This window comes from Mauremys reevesii, linkage group 1, assembly GCF_016161935.1.
Source record: "Mauremys reevesii isolate NIE-2019 linkage group 1, ASM1616193v1, whole genome shotgun sequence".
NCBI lineage: Eukaryota > Metazoa > Chordata > Testudines > Geoemydidae > Mauremys > Mauremys reevesii.
Genome location: NC_052623.1, coordinates 262,214,527 through 262,237,098, shown reverse-complemented (window position 1 = coordinate 262,237,098; position 22,572 = coordinate 262,214,527). Strand labels below are relative to the sequence as shown.

Genomic DNA, 22,572 nt, shown 5'->3' with positions numbered 1-22,572 from the left:
TATATCTGACTGATTAACAGTAGACTAGTATGTAATAGTCATGTTTTCAAAACAGCTAACTAGAGATTAGAAAGAAAAAGGGTGTGGAAAGAAGCTGTTGCACTGCAGCTAGAAGGAGGTTGTTTGTTATAACAGAGACTCTGATGTGTTTCTCTTGCTGTCAATTAAGCCAAATAATTTATTTTTATTATTATTATAGGGATGTCGACGGAGTGTTAAAACGCGCAAACAGCACAGAATATGGCTTAGCTTCAGGGGTTTTCACAAGAGACCTAAGCAAAGCTCTGTATGTTAGTGAAAATCTAGAAGCAGGAACAGTTTTCATTAACACATATAACAAAACTGATGTGGCAGCACCATTTGGTGGATTCAAACAATCTGGCTTCGGAAAAGATTTAGGTAAGTACTTTGGTTTCCCACCCGCCCCCACATGGATGGTCCAAACCCATTTTTTTTTAAAAAAAGCCTTGTTCAGTTTCTATCACAGGAGAAAAAAAGCCCATAAAAGTCCTGATAGATCAAGTTTTACACTTAAAAAATAGCAAGGAAAAATGTAAGAAATAACACCGTTGTCCGCTAGGGGGCTAATGGCATCTCTGTGACCCCTTGCTGGTTTGAGAGCACCCTCTCAGGTGTCAGGCCTTATGCCTTTATCTATCTCAAGGGGGAATTTTGCAGTTCTATTCTTCAACTGGATTCTGGCTTACAATATCCCCCTTGTATCAACTGTGCTTACCCAGCAGGTCCAACTGAATTTGGACACATATGATTCTTCCATTTGGGAGTCTGTGACCAGCAGCATACAGTAATCAGACAGCCTTCCTTAACCAAAGTGTTTATTTTAGTTGGAGAACAAGTTTATTAGAGAAAAAAGATTATAAAAATAGATAGTCTACATTGCATGTCTACCTTACCTAAAGGCATAGCATCCCCTAATAGTAACCTGTGCAGTCCTAGCGTCTTCAGACACCCCCAGCAGGTCCTTGTGTCTAATGGCTCATTTACACTGCACTGCTAACTACCCCATGGGGACACTACTGGTGTGAACTAAAAGGTACCTAGTTCACATTAATATATTTCTCTTTCAAACAGTCTTTAGACCCAATGATTCTGACATTGTCCATCAGTGACTCTTCAGTGTCAGTTGATAGGATTCTACCTGGAGCCATCCCCTCTTTCCTGCATATGTTCCAGACAGCCTTCAGGCAGTTAACATGCAATAACCAGGCTAACAAACAGCATTCATATAATAAATCATCAGTAGGCAGCTCCAAATGCATCACAACCTTCATGGGAATTATCTTTGGTCAGTGGTTTTCTGGCTGTTTGGTTCTCACCAGCCCTTGTTTGACATGGTTCAAGGAAATTGACTGTGGCCTCTTCCAGACCCAAGCATACACTGAAGCTCCTGTCTCCCTCCAGTCCCCCGTTAGAAACTCCCCTGTCATTTTCAAAACTCACTTCATTTCAGACTGGCTTAAAAATCAAAACCAGATTTTATTTGGCAATTAAACACACGATAATAACATTAAGAAGATAGTTAAACTAACATTAGGACTAATACTACTAAAAAAAACACTAGACAGGAAATCAGACTTAAGAATCCATTTACCCAAGGAACTTAAATTGTGTTTCCCTGACCCATATTAATACTGAAGCTTACTTTTGGCTTCCATTCACCTTCAGGGCACTCTGCCCACCCACATATCTTTCAGTAAAAACCTCTCTCTACTTATAGTAATGTGGCTATATATTCACACAGTGGCACCCTTCATATCAATATCAGTTTCCATTGCCTCGTGTTTTTTCATACCCCTAACATACACATACATGACACTTCTCTGCAGAACCATCTCACTGCCATTAACATTCTCACATGTTTGAGACTGATTTTTGCCAACATATTATGAGACTATTTCTCCCAAACTATTCCATACACATCATGTAGCTTTCTAAATCTAATTACTCTGAATTTCTTGAGCTTTTTGACTTTTAAAGGAGATAGATAATTTTCAAAAATACCTCAGTGGGAGTGGTTGAGTGCCCAGCACTTTTGAAAAACTAGGCAGGTGTTTAAATATGGATTTAAAAGCCCAACTTTGATTTATTTAGTATCTCACTTAAACATAGCCATAGAATACAAAGTACAGACGCTCCCCGGGTTACGGAAGACCCGACTTACGCAAAAAGTTCTGTAAGCCAGAAATAGGCTTTGAGTTGCAGAAATGTTTGCGTAATGTATGGGTATAAGTTTCCAAGTTAATCAAAATTCAAGTTACGCAAGGCTTTCTGGAATGGAACAGTTGTGTGAGTTAGGGGGCGTCTGTATTAAGGTGTTGATATTTATATAGCAGATAAAATTTATGTTGGATACACCAGGGAGTATGTCAGAAAATATTTTGAGGGAAAAAAACAACCCTCTGCTGCAAATAAAAAAAATTCATGTCTATAATCCACCCTACTTACAATGGTATTAAGCTTGAAGTGTTTTTTTTTTTTAAACTCTGACATGTCAATTTGATGCTGTTGTGGGGTATTTTTGAGAGGGGGTATGTGGGAGTGTCAGTTTTTCCTGTTTTTTTAAGCATAAAGCAATCTATTTCCCCACTAAGGCTAGCTAGTCCAGTGTTGGTCAAACTTTCCAGAAACATTCACCTCTACGCAAAACTCAAGAATGGAAGTTTTCAGTCAGAGAGCCAAGTGCATCGCAGGAAGTCTTGACTTAATTCCTGAGGACCTGTAAGGTGCAAAGGGGATACAACCTCTAAATGTTCACAAGCAGTAGCCCCCGTATAATGCCCTTTAGGAAAGCTGCAACTCCAGACTGTCTTGGCAGGGTGTGTGTGTGAGGGGGAGAAGCTCTCGAGGGGAACTTCTAAAGTAGATAGTGTTTTGGTGCTATAATAGACAGTAATCAGATTATGATATATTGTATTATTGCTAAAGTGATTTTTTCAGCTTCAAAAAGAGTTTAATTTACCTCAGTAGAGTCAATGGGATAAGAGTGGGGTATTTTAAAATATACTCTGTATTTATTTTTAAAAAAAAGTAATTCTTTGGCCACAAGCTTTTGGAACATGCGAATGCAAAATACCTAAGCACTTAGCAAGCAACAGTTCAGAATTCCTGGTAAGTGGTTAAAACTAAGTCTTCTGACTAGTCCTTTTATCTGGTGGTATAACTGTTTCACATTTTGATCTTTCATAGGTGAAGAAGCTCTTCATGAGTACCTCAGAACTAAAGCTGTAACTGTGGAGTATTAAAGAAACTGCTCAGCCTGACTGCCAAAGCAAACCCCTTGCTGACAGCCTCAATTTTAAGTACTCTGTTAAGCACTTAATACAATGCCCAGGATATACTTTCTGAAGTAGTACCACTAACAAAAAGCAAGTAGTATTTATCCATGGAAAATTGTAAGGACCAAATTCTAGCCCCTCTAAAGTCATAAAGAATTTGGCAACTTACTTTAGTGGAACTAGAATTTGGTCTTTACTTATCTAAATGTCCACATACCTAAACCTTCCAAGTTGTTCTTAACTCAGGCAATGGGAGATTGCTTATGTAAGACTCAAGGATTGGGCCCATGATGTGCCTAAATTTTTTATTAATACAAGATGTATTTTACATGATCATTTAAAACCTTTTAACATACATTTAGTCATTAAGCTTCTCTTAAAACTGTACTTTAAAATGCACATTATACAGTTTTGTTATAAAACAGATCAAGTTTTTCAACAAAAGTATACAGCTCTGACTTTTCAGCAGTATAGGAAACCTTAGTGCCATAAAATGTAAATAAATGCAAGAAAGTGCACTTACTATGATCTTTGTTAAACTATGAATATTAAGCTGAAGTTAGAAAATATTTTCTATCTTTTTGCCAATGTGGAATGTGCAATTTATATGGGATTGTGAATGGTGGTTATATTAATAGATTTAAACCAGCTGTGTCTGTGTATGTGTCTGCTATCACTGTTGTATGTGGCATAATTATTTCATATTACATACACTTGTGTTACCTCAAGGAGAATTTAATGCAAGATTATGGCATTAGGCAGTTACTATGCTATAAAGTCAGATATTAATTGTATTTTTACTTATCCTTTCTATTTAGTACTTGACATCTGACATAATGACCAAGTGTTTTTTCAAGATAATGAACATAAGTTTGCACATTCTGTACTTCAAGAAACATTTTAAGAGAAACTACTGTACCACAAAGCTACAGCATGATACAGCCAATTTTTTAATCAGTTTGTGAGATCAGCTGAATAGTGTTCCAAATGTATGCACCTTCTGAAAACAGGTATTACAGCCAGTGAAGTTTTTTTAGTGAACAGTAAGTTTCCTGAAAACTAGTTTTGGTGAGACCAAAGCCATGTGTAAATTTAGCATATAGTTGCTGCTGGGTTTGGGTTTTTTTCCTTTTTTTCTTTTAAAGGAAAATATTTAAAGTCTTAAACTGTTTCAAAGTGTCAGTTAGAATTGACTCAAACAACATTTTTTTGTTTTGGCAAGAAAAAACAAATTGTGTCAGTTTGAAATGAATCAATTTTGTTGTTTTTTTTCCAGATCAGCTACCAACCCAAAAAACTTTTATTTTTTTTTTCTCATCTCTAGCTGGTATAACAGGAACAAAATTATCTGTTTATATTAGATCTATGTAATTATTTTCCTACTTAAATAGCCAAATGTTAGACACAAGTTAATGTGGAATATGTTTTTGTAGTAAAAGTGGTCTAGCCAGAAGACAATTTTTTACCTTCAATTTACCAGGCACATAAACACGGTCAACAGTTAAATATTCAGTTCTGGACACAGTTTACACAGCCATTAATCAAGGTTTATGAAGTGTGACATCATAAACAAGCTGTATCCACATTGTGCAATGTACCATTAAATCACCGCATAATTCCTTCACTTGGCATGTAGACAAAGTGTATTTGAAATACAATTGAGTAAAATTAGTCTATAAAGATGCCACTGCAAACCTTAGTATAAAACAGTATCCAGGCTATCCAAATAAAGGTACCTGAAGTGTTTAATTTACCATAGAAACAGTACCTTCAACAGACAACTATACTAGTTCCCCAACTGCCTTGGATTTTGTCAGTTGACTGATATTTAGGAGGTTCTTTGATACAACAGCCAGAGAAACAAGGCTAGATATGGGTCATTAAATAGCTGTGCTGAGTAAAATTGGCATGTCTAAATCTCCTTCCAGTGGAAAGCAATGTTAAAGTGATGTGTGAGACTAGCAGTCCAGTGTTGCATCTTAGGCCAGTTTCCCTCCAGATTTAAAACTGTTTGGACAGTTTAATTCTAATGTACCATAATTCATAAGTGGAAACTAACCACCTCAGTATTGTGTTTTTATAAAGTCCATATCCCAAGTGCTGCTGCTTTTCAGAAAGATTGATTACTACCAACATGAGTCAAAGGACCTGCTTTGGACTACAAATTTAGCTAAAATAACCCATAAATTGAATCACAATAGTAATTGATGCCAGTAAGATTTTATTTTTCCTATTAATAAAGACAGATAAGAGGACATGCTCTTCAACAAAGCCTAGAAATGGTATTGATCATCTTGACCAAATGTTCCAAACAGTTATCTTTAAGAAAAACAGAATAAAAATATAATTTTAAATAATTAATTTTAAATCCTGTGTTTAACTGCAGCTTGCTAGTCAATCTTCTGTAGCTAAGTAAATACAGTAAGAATATAACCTTAAATTATTATACAAAATACTGTTTCTTTGAGAAACAAGTTATAATTTACAAAGGCATTCAGATACATAATTTGAAAAGCAAAACATGTCTAAACTAAATACAGTAAAATAGCCCAAATTGCTCCCTATAAAATTAAGGAGGCAAGACTAAATTAGGCATATTTCCTTAGACTTAACTCTTGAAGCACCGAGTGTGCTCGTTTTTAGTATTTGCTAGTGAAGACAAGTATATAATTCTTTAATATCTTAGCATATTTATTCTCATCTCAAAACACAAGCTTTGTCTTCCTCTAATCTACTTATTTCCCTCTCCTGAAGTAAGTACCTCACACCCTAGTAACCCGCTCTTCAACTCGCAACAGGCCAACTTCACATTTCTTGCCAGGCTTTACAGTGCAGCCTCTCAAATTACTAAGTTTCATGCTGTTTCTTCCCCAACCTGACCTCCTGATGCAACTCATTTCTATATAGCTTGGGGGATAGGTCAGGATTTAGTCCTAAGAGCTCCAGCTTTCCTCCCAGCCATAAAAAACTCTCCACCCTACTAAACACAGTACTTCCAGTGACATAAGTGACTGGGAGTTCGCAAGTTTCCAGGTGACACATACGTGGAAATTAGCTAGTTTTCTAAGGGTCAAGCCTTCAAAGTAGTCAGGACATGATACATTCAGAAATGGAAATCTGAAAATAGTTCTATCTACTCATTCACTTTGCTGTCCAAAATTTCTATTTTGCCCTTTTCTCCTTTTTGTTTTGGAAGTTTTATTGTTTCTATGGTAACTTCATCAGTTGCACAACTGTCCTCTTCAGATTCTGAGCTGTCTTCTGAAATTATTTCTTCTTCATCCGTGTCAGAACCACTTAATTCAACCAAGGCTACATTCTGCAAGAAACAACAGTTCTTAAAAAATGAACAATCCATATATCTACATATTGCTTTTATGATTTTTGTATAAAAAAAATATCAATCCAGGACCTTAATACACATGAACATCCTTACCATAAAGTCATCAATTATGTACTATGCAAAAAGTAAGTAGACCTTGTTAGACTGGAAATATTTGCAAGTTTTTTAGGGATCACTATAAACACGAAAGTTTAAGTATGAAAAATGAGTTTAGACATTCTAAGCACCTGTAGTGCTCAGTAATAAAGTAATAGTTCTTTTTAAATAATTCACAGGAAACAAAAAGAGAATGGTACATTGATGAATTCACTTTGTCTATAGTGAAGGCTTCTGGTTTAAACTGACAAATGAAGGGCGCAAAAGGCTGGATTTTTCAGACAAGAATCCAAGTCTGAAAATATAATTTTCCAGGGGCTCTCTCATATATTTTGACTCACTGGAGTTTTGCATTGGGGTTCTCAGACATTAGCATAATGTGAAAACACCAGAGAGGGATGTTGAAGTAAATATTATTGGAAACTCTTGTATTTGAGAGATCATAATTAAGGTTTTTAAGTTTTGTTATACTTGACATACTCGAGACCCAGATTTTGGGCCTTAAACTACTTAAAAGGTGTCCTGTAAACATAACAGAACACTTGTTATTGTTACTTACTATACAATCTTGAATTACGATTCATTGAAAGTCAGATTATTTTGAAAACAAAAACTTAATCTTGTTAAATTTACTATCTGTAATTACAAAAATTACTCATTGCCAGGATTAGAGCTTTAGAGGCAGCTCGTATTCTGGGTTCAACTACTTTCTCTCTAGCAGTTTATCTTCAAGTTTCAGTGGTGGACAAGATTACTATGTCATGAAGAGCAAGTAGCATACTTTGCTTTAAATTTATGGCTAGTTTCAGATCTAAATTATAAAGGAATATAAAAGAGGAAACTCTGAGCTTTATTTTTCAAACAAACCCATCCTAAGACTGAGTGAAGAGTTTTACGCCACAGCACTAAATTTTCTTTACAGAAGCAAAAACACAAGAAATATATTTACCATCTCTATAATATTTTCAAGGCAGCTGTCTAGATTTTCAATATCAAACTGATGAGCTGGTGCTGTTGCCATTTCTCTTCTTAGCTCATTGTTTGCAAGGGCCATCTGCGGTAGAAAGCTCTGAACTCTGTCCAAAACTAAGGCAGAAATAGTGAGATTATACCATATATGCATATTTAGATTTTGCAGTACAAAGACATGAATATCTCATTAACACAGGATTTAACTGTTTTAATTTTGAACTTTCAGGTTGTCTACAATATTTAACAATTCATTTGGGAATAAAGTTACTACTTTATTGACCAGATTGCTCAACTTTTCAGGGCACATGCAGTGTATAATATCATGGAACTTGTGCATCAGTCCAAATGGTTCACTAAGGGAGTCATGTCATGGCTTTTATTTGACTTTTTTAAAAACTAAAATATGGCGAGTCCAACAGACGCTTCATAGCAAAATTCTATTGTTTTAAACACACACCAAAAAATGAAACACTCAGGATGCTCCACATCAATATTACCTCCTGTGAAGTACTGTACCTTACCTTCTCCCCTCTTGGAGCAAAGAGGCAAGGTCCAAGAGAAGATTGGGGGGGGTGGGGTGTCAGTGATGGCACAACTGTCAAGAAAGCTGTGCTACTGATAGGAGAAAGCAACCTCAGAAGCAGCTTTCTACCAAGTGTGTTATGCTGCCAAGAAGGCAGCGTAGGTGACAACATGGAGGAGCTGGCCTTTTGCAGGGATGTTGCCAAGCTCCATGGGACTTCCCACCAATGTTGGGACATCTTTGCCATTTGATGGGTCATGGCCATGTCCCCTCCCTTCCACTCGCAGATTAACATTATACTTCCACACTTTTTTCAAATAGCCTTTTCCCTCTCTTGCAGTAAGGCTGCACTATTCTGATTCAACTCTAGTAAAGTCCCTTACAAACTACTACTTTATGCCACACTGACTCTCCTCAACGAGTTCTGTCAAAGAAAGAACTCCATATTTCCTCCTTTATCATCATCTCAAATACAAGTTGAAGATAATTTTGAAAGGTTATTAAAAAAGGAATGATTATTTTAAAAAGATATACTAGCATCCAATACTTTATACTAGCAAATTGGTTTTGAATATAGAGATTAGAATGGTTATATGAAAAGCAGAAGTCCTTTGCATACTAAGCAAATACAATCCAAGGTTGAGAAATCACTAATAATTTGTCTTCTGTGAAAAGAATAAAAATCCTGACGATGTGTCACTTTATACCACAATCAGACAACACTGCCAGTTAACTCTGTGTCTTTGATTAGGGGACAAGGCACATGGATCAAATGCAGAAAAATACCTTCTCTGAAGCCATTCAATGTGATCACTGAATAGATAGTGATAGTAATCTGGCTTATTGATTTTGACAGTATTCTTTTTAAAAGTGAGGTTAAGAAACTAGTTTCGATATTAGAAGTCCATTTTTACACTACTTGGAAATGTAACACCAGAGGTTCAATCTTGCAAGCCCTCTACATACAGAAATACTCCCTCTGACACCAGTGGGGTTTGTAGAATTATGCCCTAAAACACCAAATGTTTACAAAAATATTATGCAGAATTAATGCTTTGTGCTCCCTCTGCAGGATCAGTTAACTACATGAGAAATATTCTGAGAACTGTGCCCATTTTATCTGGTGAGTAAAAAAGGCCTAGTTAGTTTCAAGCTCCAACATAAATAGCAGGGGGAACATCCATATGGGCAACGGCAAGAGAGAAATCTGCAGATTCACAAGTAGCAAAAATAGGTTTAAAACTATTTAAAACTTATGCTGTTAATTGATTTTCAAATGCTAACTGCTTCAGCAGTCGGCTAAATTAACGTTAGGTATAGTCGTGGTTATGTGCTTTTCAGGTTCACAAAGCAACTTAAACAGTGATCAACATAGTCCCATTAGGAAAAGATGCACTTACTGTTACTTCTTGGTATCCTTACTGTCTCTAAATTTGTGACCTTTTTGCCGGCATGTTTTGAGTTAATCAACAGTGTGTCATGAATACCTACAAAGAAAAATTACATCAGTTATTTCACTATTTACTAACGTGATACTAGCTCCCTTATTTATTTAGATTTGCACCAAAAAAGAGACAATTTAAGAAAGTTTTCATTAGTTGGACAATTTAACTAGTCAACTCTTAATACAGCAAATGGGATGACCAATTTCAAAGGAATTACTTATCACTAATTAAAATGAGACTTTTAAAAGTTTATTTTAGAATGATTTCTTTATCCTATCAGAAGTCTGAAAACATTCAGTACCCTTCTAGTTTTATCCTTTAAAGGTCTGACATTACAGTACATCCTTAGTATTTTTCCTCTTATTTACTTAGCATTACATCAGCAATACCAGGTATAGTTAAACTTGTTCTCCTTTGGAACATATGTAGGGATTAACAGATAAGCCTTTGCATGAAAATAATATGTATGTATAGTGCCTTGGGCTGAGAATGTCATCCCACAAGCTAGAGAGGCTCAGCATTAGACCTGCAGGAATAACTGATTTTTCCACCAGGTAGTCCAGGGGTGGCCAACCTGAGCCTGATAAGGAGCCAGAATTTACCAATGTACATTGCCAAAGAGCCACAGTAATACATCAGCCACCCCCTCATCAGCTTCCCACCCCGCTCCCAGTGCCTCCCACCCACTGGCAGCCCTGCCAGTCAGTGCCTCTCCCTCCCCCCCAATCAGCTGTTTCATGGCATGCAGGAGGCTCTGGGGGGAGGGGAAGGGAGGAGGGCACGGCAGGGGAGGGGGCAGGAAGGGGTGGAGTGGGGGCAGGGCATGTGGCAGAGCCAGGGGTTGAGCAGTGAGCATCCCCCAGCACATCTGAAAGCTGGCGCCTGTAGCTCCAGCCCTGGAGTTGATTCCTATACAAGGAGCCACATACCATATTTTTCCGTGTATAAGACGCCCCCATGTATAAGACGCCCCCACTTTTCTAACCCCAAATTCAGGTGTTTTGGTTTTTTTTTCCCCCTGCTTTGTTGCTCCAGCCATGCCCCAGGTTTTTTTTTGTTTTGTTTTCTTTCCCTGCTTAGCCCCTCTGGCCACGCTGCAGGTCCCTCCCCCCCGCTGCTCCGGCTGCGCTGCCGGTTTTTTTGTTTGATTGGTAGGGGTAGAGGGAAGGAGGAGGGCCGTGCGCCCGGCTGGTCTCCGGCGGCGGCCGCGTCTCTCCCCGGCCCTGCCCGGACTCCTGCCGCCCGGCTCCCCCGGTCCCCAGCCGCCCGGCTCCCCATGTCCACAGTCGCCGCAGTGCCCAGACCGCACTACCAAAGCCGGGGAGCGGGCGGCTGGGGAGCCGCCTGGCTCCCCAGCCACCCGGCACCCCAGCTCCCCAGCCGCCGCAGTGCCCAGACCGCACTACCGGAGCCGGGGAGCGGGCAGCTGAGAGCCGCCCGGCGTCCCGGCTCCCCAGCCGCCCGGCGTCCCGGACCGCACTACCGGGCCGGGAGCGGGCGGCTGGGGAGCCGGGAGCCGCCGGCACCCTGGCCGCCTGGCACCCCGCGTCCCCGGCCGCCCGGCTCCGGTAGTGCGGTCCGGGCACTGCGGCGGCCGCGATCCCACCTACCCGGATGCCCTGCTCCGGACACTGCCTGGCCCCGTGGCTCCGGCCGCCCGGCTCCCGCCACATCCTCCGGCTCCGGCCCCGCAACTCCTGTCCCGGCCCCGCGCTCCCAGCTCCAGCCGCGGATGGACTGTAGCGCCGCCAGCCACGTGCAGGCAGCGCGGTAAGGGGGCAGGGAGGGGGTGTTGGAGAGAGGGCAGGGGAGTTCGGGGGGGGGGGGGGAGAGGGGTTGGGGGGGTCAGAGGGCAGGGGGCTTACTTCCATGTATAAAACTACCCTCAATTTTTAGTCTAAGGATTTTAGGAAAAAGTATAGTCTTATACACGGAAAAACACGGTATTAACTTCTGAAGAGCCGCATGTGGCTCTGGAGCCACAGGTTGGCCACCCCTGAGGTAATCAAACCAAAAAATAATTTTAAAAAAATCAGTTAGTTTCAAACCAAAACTGGTGCATAACTGGTTGGAAAATCATTCCCAGAGAGTAGTTATCAGTGGTCCACAGTCATGCTGGAAGGGCATAATGAGTAGGGTCCTGCAGGAATTGATTCTGGGTCTGGTTCTGTTCAATATCCTCATCAATGATTTAGATAATGGCATAGAGAGTACACTTATAATGTTTGTGGATGATACCAAGCTGGGAGGGGTTGCAAGTGCTTTGAAAGATAGGATAAAATTCAAAATGCTCTGGACAAACTGTCCGAAGTAAATAGGATGAAATTCAATAAGGACAAATGCAAAGTACTCCAGTCAGGAAGGAACAATCAGTTGCACACATACAAAATGGGAAATGACTGCCGAGGAAGAAGTACTGCAGAAAGGGATCTGGGGGTCATGGTGGATCACAAGCTAAATATGAGTCAACAGTGTAACGCTGTTGCAAAAAAAGAAAAAATCATTCTGGGATGTATTAGCAGGAATGTTGTAAGCAAGACATGAGAAGTAATTCTTCCACTCTACTCCACGCTGATTAGGCCTCAACTGGAGTATTATGTCCAGTTCTGGGTGCCACATTTCAGGAAGGATATGGACAAATTGGAGAAAGTCCAGAGAAGAGCAACAAAAATGATTAAAGGTCTAGAAAACATGACTTATGGGGGAAGATTGAAAAAGTTAGGTTTGTTTAGTCTGGAGAAGAGAAAACTGAGGGCTTGGCTACACTACCCGCCGGATCGGCATGCAGTGATCGATCCAGCAGGGGTTGATTTATCGCATCTAGATAGATGCGATAAATTGACTGCTGAGTGCTCTCCCCTTGACTCCGATACTCCACCAGAACGAGAAGCGCAAGCAAAGTTGACTAACCACAGCGGAGACATCACGGTGAGTAGATCTAAGTACATCAACTATGCTATTCACGTAGCTGAAGTTACGTATCTTAAATTGACACTGTGCAGTGGTGTAGACAAGCCATGAGAGGGGACAAGATAACAGTTTTCAAGTACACAAAAGGTTGTTACAAGGAAGAGGGAAAAAAAATTGTTCTTCTTAACCTCTGAGGATAGGACAAGCAGCAATGGGCTTAAATTGCAGCAAGAGCGGTTTAAGTTAGACATTAGGAAAAACTTTCTGTCAGAGTGGTTAAGCACTGGAATCTCCATCATTGGGGATTTTTAAGAGGAGGTTAGACAAACACCTGTCAGGGATGGTCTAGATCAGGAGTGGGCAAACTTTTTCGGCCTAGGGCCATATCAGGTACAGAAACTGTATGGAGGGATGGGTGAGGCTATGCCTCCCCAAACAGTGAGGCGTGGCCTGGCCCCAGCCACCTATCCAGCCCCCTGGACTCCCCCCCAATCCAACCCCCCGGGACTCCCACATCCTATCCAAACACCCCTGTTCTCTGCCCTCTGTCCATCCCCATGGGACGCTCGTCCCCTATCCAATCCCCCGTGCTCATCACCCCCGGGGACCCCAGCCCCTTATCCAACCCGCCCCCCCCGCTCATTACCTGTGGGGTGGGGGAAAGAGGGACTCAGTCCTTTCCCTGTCTGTTTCCCCTGCTCATTTGGCTGCTCTCCCTGGCAGGGCTCACTCCCTACCTGGTCTTGACTGCTGGGGCCAGGCATGCTCTGCCCCTGTCCCTGGCAGCAGGGCCCAGGCCCCTTGACACCGCCCCTGGGAACTCCCTCTGCTCCCCAACTGCACCCTGGGGCGCTCCAGGCCCCAGCACGCCAAGCGCGTGCTTGGAGCGGCAAGCCGCGGGGGGCGCTCTGCCGGTGCCATGAGGGTGGCAGGCAGGCTGCCCTCGGCGGCTTGCCTGCAGAGGGTCCGCTGGTCCACGGCTTCGGTGGATCTCTGAGGTCCGCCAAAGCTGCGGGACCAGCAGACCCTCCGCAGGCAAACCGCAGGAGGCAGCCTGCCTGCCGTGCTTGGGGCAGCAAAATCCCTAGAACCGCCCCTGACTGCACCGCCCTGGAGCACCAGGTCTATCAGCGCTATAGCCGCAGAGCTGCAGCCATGCTGCCCAAGCCCTGGGGGAACTGTGAGGGAGGGAGGGGAGAAGAAAGGGAGGGGCCAGGGGCTACCCTCCACCCCACTCACTATGGTGCTGGGGAGTTGGGCTGGCTCCTCTGCAAGGCTGTCCTGACACTGCTCCCTGGCAGGCGCTTGGGGGCCAGAGGGAAGGGTCCTGTGGGCCGGATGTGGCCCAGGGGCCGTAATTTGCCCCCCTCTGGACTAGATAATATTTTGTCCTGCCGTGAGTACAGAGGACTGGACTAGATGACCTCTCGAGGTCCCTTCCAGTCCTAGGATTCTATGAAAACTGTTTTTCCACCAACTCTTCTGCCCAATATCAAACCTGAAAACTCGATTCGAATCAACATTTCATTTAGAAAACACTGATTGAAAGCAAAATGCCAAAAATAGTTTGTTTTGACACTTCCAAAACCGAACCTTTTCAACACTGCCCAAAAATTTGTTTCCAGGTTGTTTTTTTTTAAATGTTTCTGGCCAAAACTATTCACCGAAGTCGGCCCATTTGTGACTCGTTTGGGTCCCCCCAGAACAATGCATTTGGCAGGAAATTTACTATTCGCTCCCCTCTCCCCCGAAAGTACCCCCCCCCCCGCGTTAGTCAGGAGGGGTCAGTTCTGGGCTCAGCAGCTTCCCGGGACGTGGTGCAGCCTTCCCGCCCCCAGACCGCCCGGCCCCACTCCCCGCGGCCTCAGCGGATGGGCTGAAAGGGCCGGCGCGAGCCTGTGCTTCGCCTTCTCCAGGGCACGCGCCGGCGGCCTGGGGAGCTGAGAGCGTTTCATGCCCCCCGGGGGGGGGGGGGTTCGAGCGGAAACTGAGACATTCCGCCCCCCCAACAAGCGGGGCCCTCGGCACCCTGCCCCGCCTGCCCCTGCAGCGGAATCAGGACGGCGCCGCGTGGTCGCGGCTTGCGCAACAGCGGCCGCGCGAGGCGGACCCCCAAACTGCCACGCAGGCAGCGCGCGCTGCTCTCTGGCCGCGTTACCCGCCCGCTCCTCGCCGCCGTCGCTGAAACGCGGGGGCGACAACAGACCGCGCGCGGGAGCAAACCGCCTCCCGTCACGCGCCGCTTCCCATCCTCCGCCCCGCTTCTTGCCCGCAGGCGGCTGCTCCCTCCCTCCCCAGCCCGGGGACGCGGCGGCCTGCACCGGCTACCTCCTCCGCTCCCCACGGACAGCAGCTCCCTGGAGGCAGCGGCGCCCGCGGCCGCGGCACCTTCCTTCAGCGCCATCGGGCTCTCGGGCCTGCGCACGCCGCTTCCTGCCATATGCGCGGGCGGGAGGGTGTCGGGGCTCCGCTCTAGCCGCAGCCTAGCGGCCTCGCGCTGCGCCACGGCGCCTCCTGGAGCCCGGAGGAGCCAGCGCGGCTTGGGGCGAGGCAGCCCCCGGCGCTCGCGGTTCTCTCGCTGCCCAGGAGCGGCCGAGCGACCCTTGACGTCAGTGAGAGACTGAGCCCTGATTGGACAATGACAAACGGAGCGTTTCTGGGCGAACCGGCCGGGGGGCTCTGCCACCCGCTGCGGGTTTTTTTTAAAGTTCCTGAAAACTCTTCTGAGACCGAAGCAAGGGGCGTTGCTGACATCTCCCTGCTGAGTAAGGGCTGGCTGGCTGGCTCAGAGACGGCATGCAGGGAGATGGGGGAGGGCAAGGCAACCGCCTGTGCTATAGTTACTAATGTTATAATTTCAATCTGTCTGTATAATCTGATAATTAGGGCCCTACGAAATTCACAGTCCATTTTGGTCAATTTTATGGTCATACGATTTTAAAAATAGCAAGTTTCAGATATTTAAATCTGAACATTCACAGTGTTGTAACTAGAGCCCTGCACATCCATGTGTATCCGCTCTATAGCCATGGACCATTTCTGCAGATAGTAGCACGGATGCGGATACAAATTTTGTATCCACGCAGGGCTCTGATGGTAAGAACCCAGTGGGCAGCTGTGAGGCACCAGCGTGGATCCTCCACCTGCCCTGGGTGGGGAACTGGGGGGCAGGGACATGGGCCTGGGGCTGCTTGGGCCCCAGGGCCAGGATTGGTGGAGAGTGTGCTGCGGCTCCCCTCAGCAGGGGGCCAGGCTCTTACTGTGGCCAGGCTGCGGCTCTGAGCCACCCCGAGCTGGGTCGGGGAGAGCAGCACTGGCAGCTGTGGGGAGCGTGGGTCCCTCCACCTGCCCTGGGTGAAGGGGCTGGGGGGCAAGGACACTGGGCGGGGGCTGTTCGCTGCCCACCTCACTCTTATGGCCAGGCTGCAGCTCCGAGCTGCCTTCCCCCCTACCCTTCTGCTGGAGCTGGGTTGGGGAAAGCCGCACCAGGGCCGCCCAGAGGGGGGGGCAAGAGGGGCAATTTGCCCCAGGCCCCGAGCCCCACAGGGGCCCCCACCAGAGTTTTTAGGGGCCCCCGGAGCTGGGTCCCTCACTCGCTCTGGGGGGCCCGGCAAACTCTTGCGGGGCCGGGCGCAGAAGCTGCTTCTCTCCCGGTCTTCGCCGGCGGGGGGTCCTTCCGCTCCGGGGCGGAAGGACCCCCCCCGCTGGCGAATTACCGCCGAGCGGAGCGGGACCAGCGCGGTCTTGGCGGTCGGCGGCGGGGCCCTTCCCTTCCGGGACCCGCCGCCGAAGTGCCCCGCAGACCCGCGGCGGCCCCCCCCCCCCGCCGAATTACCGCCGAAGACCGGGCTGGCGGCGGGTCCCGCTTCGGCGGTAATTCGGCGGCGGGGCAGGGCCCGCCGCGGGTCTTCGGGGCACTTCGGCGGTGGGTCCCGGAACGGAAGGGCCCCCCCGCCACCGGAGACCCCGGGGCCCCGGAATCCTCTGGGCGGCCCTGAGCCGCACTGGCAGCTATGGGGAGCCTGGGTCCCTCCACCTGCCCTGGGCGGGGAGCTAGGGGGCAGGGACACTGGGCGGGGTGGACTGGGGGAGCAGGGACACTGAGTGGGGAGGCTGGGGGGCAGAGACACTGGGCAGGGGGTGGGGGACCAGAGACATGAGCCGGGACACGATATTGGTGAGTAAGACAGCCAATAGTCTCAGCACACCAGCAGCCTAACTGTTGTAACTTCCTTGTAGGTTCAATATAATGTAATTGTGGAATAAAGTACCACATAGCCTAGGTTCCACAAAGATTTATCTGCATATGAATCTCTGTGAAACCTAGGCTATGCAGGATCAAGGCATCCTTAACTCTTTCTCTTAGGGGAAAGAAAGATGATAAAGAAAGGAGTTGGAAGAGAGACAGAACAGAAATTTAGGCAATCTCATTTAGGATTTTTCTGATTTATAGCTGTATAAATAAGATACTGGTGTATTTTAATATTACTTGAGTTTATTGCATTTATTGTTAATTTTATATTGTATTAGGTCACAGTGTCCTGTATAAGCCTAAGATATCATAGTGATCTGGAGTTTAAATTTATCCAGGTACTGCTGAATGAAACACCTACTCCAAGGCCCAAATTAACCACTGTGCACTTGCACCAGGCCCCCATCTGAGAAGGCCCCTTGACTACCAGGAAACCCCTCCCCCCACACATACACACCATAAAATAATAATGATTTTAAAAACTCGCAAAACTTACATGCCACAGGGCAGGGCATTGGAGGGGAAGAACTGCCTTCTCCCTAAAAGTGGTCCCTCCAGATCAGGGACTGACCAAAGCAGGGGAAGCCTCCACTACTGCTGCCACCCATGTTTGGCCTCTGTATATTCCACAGTTATGTAGCCACTGAATTTGCTGCAGAATTCACTCTTTTCCATACAGTTGTGCTCCAGAATCTCAATTTTCATTTACAGATATATATATATAGCTATCTCTCATAACTGTGAAAATAACTTGGATAGCATGGACCAGGTGTAAGTCTTTCTGAATTTTGCAAACAGCCTAAACATTAGGTCTAAAAGGTGTATACTGTCCAATTAATCTCAACAGCATGTTCACTCTGAAAACTAATTATGGTGACATGAATGTCAACACTGTTAACTATTTCAATGCAAATGATTTTGGCCCTGATCCTGTGAAACATCTACCAACATACTTAACTTTAAACTTTTATTCACATGCTCATAGTATTTAGCTCCCACTTATTGCAGACACTTGGTGCTTTGGGCACGCTGTATTATGTTCTGTGGATTAGAGAGGGAAAAACAGGTTCCAGAGTCATTAGCTTGACAGATTTCATGATCACTAAATTCATGTATAGATTTTTTTAAAAAGTTTTTCCACTTCAGGTTTCTCCACTGCTATGAAGTACAGAGCATCGGTGTAGGAAGTACTCTTTTAGAAAATAACGGCACATACTTTCAATGTTTTGTACAAATGTTAAACTATTTGAATGTAAAAATTAGTCATTTTGAATTTAAAATATTAGCACAAAATAAATTAGTTGACCTTCACCTCTCTCTATATCTACTTTAACAAAGAATCCACATACGTATCATAGTTAGACTCTGAAATTGCATGTGCTTAATTTTACATGCATGAGTATGTTGACTTCAATGGGGCTACTCAGTGTGTAAAGTTAAGCCCGTGTGTAAATCTTCACAGGATTAGGGCCTTAAATTATTAAAGCTTTCTGGGCATATCACAGAGTACTTGGGCAAGGACAATTAAAAAACCAGCCAATCTAAAGAGAAAAGTTTTCAAACAGCAATATATGTTTTTTATTTCATTGAACCAATTAATGAAATCAATTGACTTCTTAATGAAATTATTTCAATCAAGCTAAAAGAAAGTGCTCAAGTGCATTCTGTACAAGAGTCTCAAATAAGTAAAAATTGTTGAGTCTTGTGTGTTTGTTGCCAATAAAGCTTTTACAAGTGAAAGCAAAAGCATTGCCAGGAATACATTTGGTGCTTACTCTGCTTTCCATCCTTTTTTGACTTTCATACATTGCAAATCTATAGTGTGGTTGCTCAAAACAGAGAAGGCCACCCACCCACTTTTAATCAATGAGAAACCAGCACTTGTGAAATCAGTACTGGAAATGTGAAAATAGGAAGAAACCAGTGTGTCATTGGCAAGCCAAACTGTGGAGCAAGATTTAGCAAGTTCATCTCTGACGTCCCCTCAGAGCACACAGTATCTCACTCAGTAGACCTGCACACAGTAAACAACTTGGAACTCTGTTTATCTATCTGGAAAGGATGAAGAATTGAACCAGAACTGCTGGGATTTGAAATTATGCTTCCTGGAGTCTAGGTAATTAAAACCAGAGGCTTTCTGGAGGGATTTTTTTTTTAATACAGCATTGAATTGCAAACTGGATGGCAATTATGTGTGACTTCTGCACTGGGCTGGTTTAAATTATTTTCACGATTGACTGGGCATCTTTCATTGTGGTGTGGAGGCATGGCTGCACCAAATGGAAACTTTTTTTTAAAAAGGGCACCTAGCTAGAAAACAATTAGTTTTTTCTGAGGGGATAATTGGGGTGGAGGCTTTCTCTGCCCCTGTAGCTTCCCCTTTGCTGCTCTTCAAAGTGCTGGGGAAGGAAATTGTCATCACTCTGATCCTACCCTTCCCTATTTGGGGTGTGTGTGTGTGTGTGTATATATCTATATCTATATGTGTGTGTGTTAAAGTGCCCCTTAACCTTCCTCTATTCCTTCCTTCCACCAGGATCTCTGGGGGTGTGTGTGTGGGGAATGGGATCACTGCACCTCTTGTACAGCCACTTGCCCCATTGGGAAGCTCTCCCTAGCCCCGCCCCACCCCATCCCCTCTTTGTGTGCATGTGTGTGTGAAGAGGGGGGTTCACTGCCCCCACCCCCCGTTTGTGGGAGTGTAGGGAATATCACACCCCAGCCGCCCCCCGCCGGGCTGGGGGCATCAGTCATTACGTGGCACCCTACGCCCCCCCATACGGCTGTGACCAAGTAATCGGCCCCCTCAGCCTCCCCTTTATGCCCGAGGGGAGGGGGCTGCTGGGGAGAACAGCCGAGCGCTCCCCTCCCCTGTGCTTAATGCGCGTAGGTTACAACAGAGCTTCCCCCCCCTCCCGGCTGCGGTTCCTCGCGCCCCCGGAGCTCAGGATGACGGTTGGCGCTGGCTCCTCGCGCTCGGCCCCTGCCGCTGGGGGGTTCCCCGCGAGCCGAGCTCACTGGCAGGTCCTGCAGCGGCTGCTGCGCACTCGCATCACGGGCCACATCATCAAGGGGCTGCCCCGCCCCTCCTCTGCCCTCCGTGCGGGCACCGCGCCTGCTCAGTGGGGCGCCGCTCACCCTGCCCGGGAGCTGTCAGCGCTGCAGCCGGGCTGGTCCGTGCGAAGAGCAGGCAGCGAGCGGCCATGGCGAGGGGCTGCGGGCTGCCGGCGCTACCATCGCCCAGGTGAGGCGGGCATCCGGGGCGACAGAGTCCCTGAGCGGAGCCGAGCACGGGCAGGAGAAGCCCGGGACCCGCCGCGCGGAGGGAGGCGCTGCCGGGATCGGGGTCCGGGGAGGATGCTCCGAGCAGGAAAGTTTCTAAATAAGTAAATCAGAAGAACAACACCGCGCCCCGGACCCCCACCGCCCCTCCCCATCCGCTGCTCATCTGCTCCCCCCGCCGCCCCGTCCCACCTCACCCCCCACCGCCCCTCCCCATCCGCTGCTCATCTGTTCCCCCCGCCGCCCCTTCCCACCGCACCCCCCCCCGCCCCTCCCCATCCGCCGCTCATCTGCTCCCCCCGCCGCCCCTTCCCACCTCGCCCCCACCGCCCCTCCCCATCCGCTGCTCATCTGCTCCCCCGCCCCTTCCCACCTCACCCCCACCGCCCCTCCCCATCCGCTGCTCATCTGTTCCCCGCCGCCCCTTCCCACCTCACCCCCACCGCCCCTCCCCATCCGCCGCTCATCTGCTCCCCCCGCCGCCCTTCCCACCTCACCCCCACCGCCCCTCCCTATCCGCTGCTCATCTGTTCCCCCCGCCGCCCCTTCCCGATCCGCCGCCCCTCCCCACCTCACCCCCACCGCCCCTACCCGATCCGCCGCTCATCTGCTCCCCCCGCCCCTTCCCACCTCACCCCCACCGCCCCTCCCTACCTCACCCCCACCTGCTCCCCACCGCCCCTACCCGATTTGCCGCCCCTCCCCACCTCACCCCCACCACCCCTCCCCTATCCGCTGCTCATCTACTTCCCTCTTGCCCATCCGCCCCTCATCTACTTCTCCTCCCCAGCCGCTGCCTGTCTACTTCCCCCAGCCCCTCCCCATACACGGCTCATCTACTCCCCATCGCCCCTTCCCCATCCACTGCTCATATATTCCCCACTGCCCCTCCCCATCCATGGCTCTTCTACTCCCCATAGCCCTTCCCCCCTTCACCGCCCCTCTAGCTCTGTAAGCCCCTCCCTCATCCACTACCTATCTACCCCCACAACATCCCCTTCCCCACACAGCCTGTCTACCCCCCACCTTCCCATATCCACCACTGTCTAGTCCACATTGTCCCCCACATCCATCACCTATCTACCCAACACAGCCTCCTCCCCTCATCACCGTCCCCTCCCCTCATCTACTACCTGTTTTAAACCGAAGTATTTTTTAGTACTAACAGTAGGAATAAACCATAAGAGAAAGGATTTTAAAACAACAATAGGTATGTTTGCATGTCTGTTTTACCTAGAGCCCTACCATTCTCATAGATGCCCTAAGCTGGCCTTGCTTTCCTACTCACCCCTAACCTCTGAGCTCAGGGTGTCAGTCTGTTTCCCTTAACTGTCTCTCCTCCTGCTTGCAGGAGTGTGCCTTTTAAAACTAGCCCGAGTTCTTTGTTATCTCAGTTTGCAGACTTTTTGGCTACACTAGTTCAAAACTAGGTTGCAAGACTCAGTGGGAAGTTGAGCCTGTTCCCTCAGGGTCAATTGCTCTCCCATTGTCCTGTAACAACCCTCCAGTGTTTGCTGGGGTGGGAGGGTCTTACTGAAAGTCAGTGTTTTCACCTTCCTGTCGGTTTTCCAATAGCCCTATTGATTTAACCCAGTGTGCTCTTACAGTAACCATCCCAATGGACAGGTCAGGACACATAGTAATTTACAAGCCTTAGTACCAATTACTGAGATTCTGCTATATATACACAAAAGAACAAAACAAAAAGAAATACACACATACAATCTGCTTGATCTTCTGACTCCTACAAAAATGTGGGCCCAGTGAGTTTAAGGACTGTTGCATTACTTATTTCAGTGGTCGGCAGCCTTTCAGAAGTGGTGTGCCAAGTCTTCATTTATTCACTGTAATGTAAGGTTTCGCGTGCCAGTAATATGTTTTAACATTTTTAGAAGATCTCTTTCTATAAGTTTATAATATATAACTAAACTATTGTTGTATGTAAAGTAAATAAGGTTTTTAAAATGTTTAAGAAATTTAATTTAAAATTAAATTAAAATGCAGAGCCCCTGGACCGGTGGCCAGGACCTGGGCAGTTTGAGTGCCACTGAAAATCAGCTCGTGTGCCGCCTTTGGCACGCGTGCCATAGGTTGTCTATCCCTGACTTAGTGTATGAACGGGGCGACATTAGATATCACTTTCACTTTCTAATGTTATACTTGCTATAACTTAGATTTGATCTCATAATGAAATCAAACAATTTTTATGGCATTTGTCTTTAGCCATGGAAATGACTATATGATTGTATACAGTGTTGTTGTAGCCAGGTGGGTTCCAGAATAGGAGAGAGACAAGGTAGGTCAGATAATATCTTTTATTGGACTAACTTCTGTTTGTGTAAGGGAAAAGCTTGCAAGCTTTACAGAGCTTTTCCTTAAGTCTGGGGAAGGTAACCAATGTGTCTATGTTAAATACAAGGTGGGATGAATTGTTAAGCATCGGGGTCACACAT

At 46.3% G+C, this 22,572-nt stretch overlaps 3 protein-coding genes across 8 annotated transcripts in view; 2 read left to right on the top strand and 1 right to left on the bottom strand.

The window, feature by feature from the left end:
* ALDH1L2 (aldehyde dehydrogenase 1 family member L2) overlaps positions 1-5,415 on the top strand; it is a 50,974-nt gene extending 45,559 nt beyond the window's left edge. For all 4 annotated transcript variants that reach the window (XM_039484760.1, XM_039484746.1, XM_039484753.1 and 1 more), the window contains 2 exons: positions 200-399; positions 3,208-5,415. In XM_039484760.1, the coding sequence (XP_039340694.1) occupies positions 200-399; positions 3,208-3,263 (256 nt within the window). In that variant the 3' untranslated portion in view covers positions 3,264-5,415. The remainder of the gene's footprint in view (positions 1-199; positions 400-3,207) is intronic.
* Positions 5,416-5,500: 85 nt separating this feature from the next.
* Positions 5,501-15,161, bottom strand: NOPCHAP1 (NOP protein chaperone 1). Its single transcript, XM_039484779.1, has 4 exons — positions 14,914-15,161; positions 9,631-9,717; positions 7,685-7,821; positions 5,501-6,615 (listed from the first exon to the last, which is right to left on the bottom strand). The coding sequence occupies exons 1-4, from the start codon at positions 15,023-15,025 to the stop codon at positions 6,430-6,432; spliced, it is 522 nt and encodes a 173-aa protein (XP_039340713.1). The 5' UTR covers positions 15,026-15,161; the 3' UTR covers positions 5,501-6,429.
* Positions 15,162-18,862: 3,701 nt separating this feature from the next.
* SLC41A2 (solute carrier family 41 member 2) overlaps positions 18,863-22,572 on the top strand; it is a 94,025-nt gene continuing 90,315 nt past the window's right edge. The window contains exon 1 of one of the 3 annotated variants that reach the window (XM_039484617.1): positions 18,863-18,953. The gene's annotated coding sequence lies outside the window, so the exon portion shown is untranslated. Of the gene's footprint in view, positions 18,954-19,705; positions 20,082-22,572 lie in introns of those variants that run through there. The other 2 variants (XM_039484612.1, XM_039484623.1) reach the window with 2 other exon arrangements.

Coding starts and splice junctions, on each gene's coding strand:
- NOPCHAP1 (XM_039484779.1), bottom strand. CDS start 15,025: ATGGCAGGAAGCGGCGTGCGCAGGCCCGAGAGCCCGATGGCGCTGAAG. Junction 9,718..14,913: donor GTCCGTGGGGAGCGGAGGAG/GTAGCCGGTGCA, acceptor TTTTCTTTGTAG/GTATTCATGACACACTGTTG. Junction 6,616..7,684: donor TTGAAAATATTATAGAGATG/GTAAATATATTT, acceptor TGTTTCTTGCAG/AATGTAGCCTTGGTTGAATT.